The sequence below is a fragment of the Bombus impatiens genome, unplaced genomic scaffold, assembly GCF_000188095.3.
Source record: "Bombus impatiens unplaced genomic scaffold, BIMP_2.2 scf_0548, whole genome shotgun sequence".
NCBI lineage: Eukaryota > Metazoa > Arthropoda > Insecta > Hymenoptera > Apidae > Bombus > Bombus impatiens.
In genome coordinates, this window is record NT_176967.1 from 1,325,644 (window position 1) to 1,334,623 (window position 8,980).

The window sequence follows — 8,980 nt, forward strand, 5'->3', positions numbered from 1 at the left end:
CGCCCAGCCAACCGTGCCGATTTTTTAAATGTCGCTTCATGTGCGTCGTGCGGCTCAGCACTTTATGACATACCGGACATTGAGTCGTTCCTTTGTGCATGTTCATGTGTTTGTACATCGAGTCCCGATTCCAAAATGTTTTACCGCAGAGTTTGCACGAATGCGACGGCTGTTCGATGACCACCGTACGAGAATCTAAATCAGATATAAACGTTCATGGTAGTACGTACGCCCATGTTGTGCGAGCAATCTGACACTCACGATTATTACGTCTATCGGTCTTTAATCTCGTGCTCTCTCATCTTTTTGCGTATCGTCGCTAAAGCGCGAACGATCTTCTACACAACCAATACTATTCTCATCGATAAGCATTAGAAAATATCGATCGCACGCGATTTTTCGCTGTTTTCTCTAATTCGTTCATTTCCTGTACCTTCCCTTCTTTCCTTCCTTTCTTCCTTGCTTCCTTCCTTCCTTTATTCTTTTTTTTCCATTTTCCTTCTCTCTTTCTCCTTCCCTACCTCCTCCTTTCTCACTCTCTCTCTCTCTTTTTCTTTTATCTTATTCAATTATAATTACTTTTCTGTTATCCTACTTGCAATTCACTCGATCTATGCATCAACGGCTCGAGGAGACGAACGATAAGAAAAGGCAGCACACACGATGAGTTGTACAAGAAAGAGCAACCACGAGGTGGTAAACACGCAACTTTAAACTTTTGGAGCAATCATGCTACTGTGAATTGTGAATACAACGTTTGAACGACAACCAAACAATGTATATACGTACAAAAAATGTTCAATATTCATGCAGAAGAATATCAGAAATCCTATTTCAAGGTATATCGATCAGTTGCAGTTAGAAATGCAATTGAAAATCACAAAACAAGCATCTTGTAATTACGGTGATCACACATTTACCTTATATATGATACACAAGAAATTAGATTTTCTGTGAATTTTCGTTAAACGCCTGCTGTGTGCAGTGAACCGACAATCATGTATTCCTTTTGATGAACATACGTCTATTTGTGAGACTAGGTTCATGATAATGTTGTGAATATCGGGCGATAATCACGAGTCGTCATTGGTTACATTTTCGTGGACGCGGTTAACGCAAGCGCTTGTCAATGGAAAGAAAGGAAAAGAAAAAAAAAATGAAAGAGCAAAAGAAAAAAAAAACAAAAAACGATACATCTTATACGACACTTTTATTTTTCAGACCACGCATGTACGTACAAAACAAAAAGCGATAACGGTGTATGGTAATTCTTTGCGCCAAACACATTCTTCTATAATATTTACAAGCTACGATGCAATGACTTATCTTTACATAGTAATTTGTTCAACATTTATAACTATAACAAGAATTCCTTAGTAAGAAACAGAGAAATCTACCGTCTTACGTTCCGTACTTCCAAAGAGATGATTTGTATATTTGGGAAAGAATCGAACTCAGGAGCATGAAAGGCAACGTGTCGATTTACTGTTTCCCTCTCTCTATCTCTAGTATCGATTAATTAAGATATCTCTGGTATGTTTCGAACAAAGATAACAAGTATAAAAAATCAATCGGACGTTCATGAAAAATTGTTCAACGATAAAATAATAAAATTATACCCAGAGGGTTTCCATAATTTATATATAGATTATATAATTATTATGTACACGATATGTACAAATTCAGCGATCATGGCGTAAGCCATACTGTGCAGGATACGTATTACTGTTTACGGAGTAATGGATATTCCATGCACATACGTGATAACACAGTTCTACGCTTGGTCGTTGCCGACTATCGTGATATGTGTACACGAATAAAATATGAAAGCGAATTGAAAGTAAGAGCCGAAAGAGAAGAAGCGAATGCAAATGATTGATATCGAAACAGTAGTGGATCGATTTCGGTATTTCCTCGCGCGGAATTAAAAGTACTAAATTAAACGTGAAATTCACAGCCTATGATAATATAAAACCAGCCTTACAATTCTTACAGTTTGTTATTCAACTGTTGTAAACGTCATAAGTATTTCTAGTTGCGTGAAGTTTCGTGTTATTTAACATTAATACCATGAACATTTAACATGTGACAACGCATCGTATACTTCCGAGCGAAAACAGCCTGACAGATCGGACAAATTGTATCACCCCTATGTATACTACGATGATGCGCCAAAGAATCACCACGATTATAAGTACGACCGCAGACGTCGCATACCCAACGACCACTTCGATCATGAAGAGGCTTATGCCTACGTCTGATCCGCTCGTAGCCGAGGCTGGTCTGTTGCTGTTGTTGTGGTCGTTGCTCCTGTTGTTGCAACTGCTGCTGCTGAAGCTCGTGTTGATGCTCATGATGATTCCCAATGGGCGTTGTATCGTGCGTAGATTCTGCGCACACAATCCAAATTGTTCCCATACACACAGACAGCTTCGTACTTATGTGATAAAATTTCACTGTTTTGCATGTTTCGAATCTTGAAAACGGGATTTTAATGTTTTCTGCGGTTTCGTTCATTGCTTGCCCTTGCTCTGTATTATTTTCCTAATGTCAATCTATCATGGAAGTAACTTGGTTGAATTTTGACGCGTCGAATATCTTGAAAATAGCGATCGTGACTTTTGCCTCGCGAAAAGGAAGAAAAGAAATAGGAGCAAGGGAGTAAGATCGCGAAGGGGATACGTCGTAACGGACGGCTAAAAGACAGGCAAGCGAGTGTTCGCAGAGGATTTAGGGCACGTATCGCAAATAACCATCGTCTTCTCGAGCGTGACTCGCCTCACGAAAGTATATCTGCTGTATAGCCACTGTAAGTTGAAAAATTCCCACAAGCATGTTTAACAAAGCGTCTGTTGCTAAAGAGAAAAGAGGAGATTTTCTCGAGTACCGGAACAACAAGAAGCTTGAAAATGTTAACGTTTCTGTATCGATAGCTACGGTAATACGAATAACCGAACGTTAAACAATCGATTTCAATGTTGTCCTTTCGTTAATTATCTTCATGATCTTTGAACGAGTGAAACAAAGGATGTAGTTTTTGGAAAGTTTTATTACAACTTTCTAACAGTGATTCAAATATGAAATATATCTTTCGAGACTGTTTTAGTAAATCGTATACAAACATCCTGTAATAACGTAAAACTTTCAGCTATAAATAGATACGATGTATTAAATTGTAAAAATTAAACGAATAGGTATAGCGCATCGCACCAACAACAGTCGCATTTCTCTCGTATTTCGAACAAGTAAATAATCCTTTACGAAATAAAACAAAGTATAGGAAACAAAAACTAAGATCGATCGAATCTTACTTTATAGCGACACGAGTAAAAAATATTAATTAATTCTTTGAATCGCTTATTTTCTAAATACGTTTTCTCTCTGAGGAACTTTACGTTTTCTCGCGTCATCTGTCGTTGATGGCACTTTGTTCGAGTCTACTGACATCAGTCTATTTAACACGAATACAGAAAACGATTGACAATAAACCAATCGATTCTTGCCAAAATCTCTCGTGTCTGTTCAAAGGTTTAAATATATCAAGATTTAATGCGAACGATAAATAGAAGAGGTACGCATAAGAGTATATTCCGGAGATTAGAACAGCTTAGAATCGGTATGATACTGTTGAGTCAGAAAAAAAATTATATATATATATATATGCATACATATATACATGTATATATATAAAAAAATAATAAATCACATTAAAAACAATCACGTTGGAAACGTTAATGTTTGGTCCAGAGACACGCGATGGTCACCGATCAACAGTATCACGACGATATGGATAGTTCAGCCGGTTCTTTCTATCCGAAAATAAAATATAAGGACGATAAAAAATAAATGTCTCCTCACGAGGCAGTACTATGCGATCACTTTCGAAAGTTCAATTTAGCGTCGACACTGAACGTGCACTTATGGATGCGCAGCAAATGAGCCTTCATGTCGTAACTTCGACTGAAGATGCGCTGACAAATCGGGCACCTGGTTTGCCCTGTATGCAAGTCCTTGTGCAGTGTCAACGACATCGGATGCTTGAAACCTTTCCAACAAATTCTACAGCGAAACAATAATTCTGTATCCGTGGACTGACCGTAGTCATCGTCCGAGACGAGGTCCGCGGTTGCAGGACCGGCGCTACCACCCCCGCCCCCTGCGGTATCTCCTGCTCGTTCTACAAATAAACACAAACACACAAGATCACCTCTATATTAACTAGAACACACTATGTGCCGTATGCAAACTTAGATATCGCGTTCTCGACAAGAGACACGATACCGTTCAGTATCTTTCACCTCTGCTTCTTACGCGGTCGTTACGCGGTTTAGTTCTTACGAAAACACCGAAAAATCATTCCTTTCCTATCGTCTCTGTAACCGCAAACGCGAACGCGAACACGAACACGAACACGAACACGGACACTGATATGGATGCGAATGCACAGATCATTTGAAATTTCAACGATCCACGAACTTTTTCTTGGTATTCGCGACGATGGATCGTTTACTTTCCTTCGCGATTTCGGGCACGGTCGTTCACACGATGTGCGTTGAAAGCTTAAGCTGATTAGATTAAATCTAATTAGACCATATAGAGAGACAGAGAGCATATGACACCACCGAAAGGAGATACAAGCCCGACAAGGCCCCAGGCTATTGAAATACACCGAAACTACCAACCACACGATATACATATAATATACTTCTAATATTGTAATAACTCCATTTATCAAGGAATGTGAAATTCATTTCATTTTCCTTTCCTTCCTCCATCTTCGTTTGCGCGTTTACTTAGCCTTTCCAGGGATCGTTCGCGTGACGTGGGTTTTAAGGAAGATAAGCTGTCTTCAATTACAATATCGCTTCGATTCTTTTTATTAGAAAGTTCGCATGTGTTTCACAACTTTCTTCTAAAGTTGTTCATTCGAACCGAATCATTTACAACGTTTCACGTTGCGCTTTTTATCGACCCAACGCCTTACATAACACGAGTATTTGAAGGAAATTAATTGGACGGCATTTTATACTTGCGAATTCTGACTCTTTGTGAACCTTATAAATCGACAAATTTGATTCTAAAAAATCTATGCTAGCGGGAAGATTAAATCAACCAGTTCTTCGTACTATGAGCGATGTGTGCAACGATGAATGTCAGTCTATAAGTGCTCGTACTAGAAAGCACGCTATATCGTTATTCGCCTTATGATTAAATCCATCAGATACATACAAATACAAAAAGCATTCATTCGACACTATTTAGCCATTAACAAACTTAATTATACGAGATCTTCGGAACGTTACGACAATGATAACGATAATGAACGTAGGATTTTTATAAAACGCCTTTTTCTCTCGTAGTTTGTACCAACGAAATGGTTACTCCTGACTCAATAATAGTAACCGCGTGACACAGAAATTCCACGTATATGTAACTGTATGATTAAACAAGTTATTTTCACCAACTAGTCGACTTATCGCGTAATGAGTAAGCTGCTTACTTTTCACATATCTATAAGTTGAATATAATTGGACCGTGATTATTGTAACGAAATCGTTAAATATAATGACGTTCGACTTACAATGTGAATGTTTCGTGAAATGTACCAAGATACAAATAAAAATGATGGTAAAAATGACAAAACAATATATGCGTAAAATATCACCACATATGCGTACCTCGTAAAAGAAAAAAAAGAAAAAAAAAAAGAAAGAAGGGCGAAATAGACATTGGTACTCCGACGAAGGTGACCAAGTATTTGTATCTAAGTACCATCGACAAAGAGTCGTAGAGCATTATCATATAAATCGATAACGAATTTACTCGTCGCAGTCTTATGTAGGTATAGAGTGAAAATTAAATTAAATAACGTTTCTTCTATTATGCTAGTGTGAGCATATGAGACAATCAAGCCATCGAGCGCGATCAAGTTACTAAATATAAAATACAAACGGTTTGAAGGAATATCCATTGTTTGGATAATAACCGGTCAGTTAACTGATAATTTACGACTAATATGAATTATAAATAAGCACTAAATTGTTGTTACATTGTAAAAAATAGTTGACAGGTGGACAATACTTGCAACGAAGCAAGATCGTATTCGGAGTATGATAGGTTTCGAACGAGAACGTTCATTGTTACTTCCTTCACGAAGTAGCCTCTGTGCCGAAAGACCAGAAAATAAACGGTTAAAGTATTCTCATTGTTGAATAGATAATATTGTACACGCGCGCGCGCGTACATTATATTAAAATAACAAAAATGAAAACGCAACACTATCACCTAAACGTATTATGCATTTCCTAGCTGTTTCGGCGAGAAGGTTGCGTGCAGAACGACCACGCGTCCACATCGAGAACACGCGAAATGCGCTTCGCACCCAATAATTTTGCGGAATAAAACCGACGATCACAAGGCACGAAAGAGATTACCGTTTGAAAACTAACGTGGAGAGTAAACGTACGAAAGCAGGATAATAAAATTATTCGCGATCGCATCAGAAACAGAAGGAAAAAGAGTAAAAAAAAAAAAATCATACGTTTGCTAATAAATACACATGCGTACAACTTGGCCGAAATATAACATTTTCGATATCGACCAAAGAGGAAAAAAGAAAAGAGAAAAGAAACCAACAAAGAATGTTGTTCCCGTTCTAATGCTCATTTTCTCCCTCTCCCTTTCCCTCTCACCCTCTCTCGCTTTCTCTCTCTCTCTCGCTCGCTTTCTCTCTCTCTCTCTCTTTCTCTCCTCTTTTTCTCTTCTTCTGTTTATTCCCCTGTTGTTCCTCACTATCTATTCACGTCGTTTTCCCTTGTCGTAGATGTAACATACAGAGAAAGTCGAAAAGCACAAGGGGTGTGTGATTAGTCGAGTAACGATATTAACTCAGGGTGGTCGGAGGGGGCGAGTTGGTGCTATGGGGGCGGGATGTGCGGGATGGCGCGCATTTTGTGAAAATCGACGAAACATGGCCAGCGGCACAAACAGGCATTGCAGGGCCAACATTTGAAGCGCGTCTGCCTGAGTTTTCCACGTGATGTGACCATTCCGCGCTGCTTGCAGTGTACACATACTTTTCCGTGACCGTTTGCTTTGCTGAGGCTATGCGGCTGACCAGATACGTACGTAATCCCTCCTGAAGAAAACACATTGGCCAAACACTTCGGTTAGTCAATTCTTAAGTATATGTGCACATGCAGGCAACCATTAGTAAACAAATTTCTTTAACGACCAATCCCAGCACCAACCAATCCCGTAGCCGTGAAAGCCAGTCTAGAGTATCAGCGATACCAATACCAACGATATATTTTTCGTACGTGTATGCGTGTATTTAGATGGAAATGTAACATTGCCAGGTGCTAGCCGAATCTGTCGATCACCGGTCTTTCCTTCTCGTTTCGTGTTTCTCTTCTCGAACTCCTCGATCGAATTTCTCTCATTGCTTCCCGCCTCGATAATAAAATCGTTACATTTTTAACTTTTTCTCCTTGCTACCGCCCCTCCCTATTTCCCCTCCTCTTTTTCCCTGCGTTTGCAACGCAGTCTGGCAACTATCACGTATCATACGTGCGTTTGATACATTTTACATACGTATATAGTACGTATATCGCGCGAATGCTGCTCCTTCCCATTCGAAAATCAAGTCCTTCGTGAATCATCTTTCTCTTTTTGTCTTTGATCGTCAAAAAAGCCGTTCGTTCACATGTATTTCTTTTAATATATCTTTTATTTTATTTTGTCATTTTTAACTTCGTTACGTGCCTCTGCTGATCATCGTTCGGAAATCGTACTCCCTGTTCGGGCATGTGTACGTTTACTCTCTGCGCTCCGAGATTTCTTATTTGCATGAACGTAAAACGACAATGTCGTTAAAGATTTGAAAGTATCAAGTTGAAGCCTGCCTGGTCGTTTTTATATAGACAGAACAATATATTAAAATTCTGATAAACGATTGTGTTGCGCTTGGGTAATCGACTGTAAGTTTGAAGATCGATCGACCGACGCTTCATCGTCTTGATAAATAATTCTTCGATTCAGTATGTTATCGCCAATTTGCTGGAGAGCAATGGGTCGGCACACGATTACAATTTAACATCGCTTCACGCTCAGTTATAAAAAAGTTTAGCGCGTACAGCGCGAGCAAAGGAGAGTAATCCACGCACACACACACAACACTCGTAATTCTAATATAGAGCATCAGTTCGATCGCCCTTCCGCGCATTAATAATAACATACAAACATCCTCCTGTATCGTCTATATCGTTATTTACATGATTATTTCACGCCTGAAATATTGTTACATGAATTGTGTACACGATCCTATTCCTTTTTCGGTTTACAGTTTCCGAACGGAATTTTCAATACAAAAATTCTTCTAGAAACCCTGTTTCCGGGCCTGTTTCCGCACGCAAAGGTATAACTATCGGTAGACATTAAATTCGCGTTTGTTCGAATAATTCATGCTCCTGTTTTAACGATCAAACGATAAACACAAAGAAGCTTTGTTTACCTACCTGCCGAAATTGACTTTTGAACAGGTCAAATGTATTTCGGATCGGGTCGCGTTAAAAAATTCTTTGCGGAACAGTTCGAATTATATCATGTTTGAAAATAATCGCGCTGTAACAATTGACTTTGACGTTTCTACATAAGAAATGAAAGTTTATTGGCAAAATAATTGAACGTTCAGTGAAATAAACATAATACTCCCATTTCTATCGTGTTTCAAAGGCTCATCGATTCGACCTGAATATCGGATACCCACGCACCCACATTGAGTTTTTCGAATATACGGTACATTATATAAAAAGAAGAAATGAGTATATAACAAGATGTTCGGATACAGAAAAGGATCATTTACATGCCATTATCGCCAGCACCACCACCATTGCTACTTACTTCAAATTAGTTCTTTTACAAGGCTACGAAGTTTTGTTGTAAAAAAAAAAAAAAAAAAAAAAAAAAAAAAAAAAAAAAA

The 8,980-nt window shown here is 38.6% G+C and overlaps 1 protein-coding gene across 8 annotated transcripts in view; it reads right to left on the minus strand.

Moving 5' to 3' along the window:
* Positions 1–8,980, minus strand: part of LOC100744140 (broad-complex core protein isoforms 1/2/3/4/5) — a 23,149-nt gene that overhangs the window by 10,227 nt on the left and 3,942 nt on the right. For 2 of the 8 annotated variants that reach the window (XM_033322038.1, XM_003491292.4), the window contains one exon: positions 1,194–2,390. The exons of 3 other annotated variants lie outside the window; for them this stretch is intronic. In XM_033322038.1, the coding sequence (XP_033177929.1) occupies positions 2,053–2,390 (338 nt within the window). In that variant the 3' untranslated portion in view covers positions 1,194–2,052. Of the gene's footprint in view, positions 1–1,193; positions 2,391–3,418; positions 4,178–6,567; positions 6,570–6,738; positions 7,139–8,980 lie in introns of those variants that run through there. 3 more of the 8 variants (XM_033322040.1, XM_012388284.3, XM_012388286.3) reach the window with 3 other exon arrangements.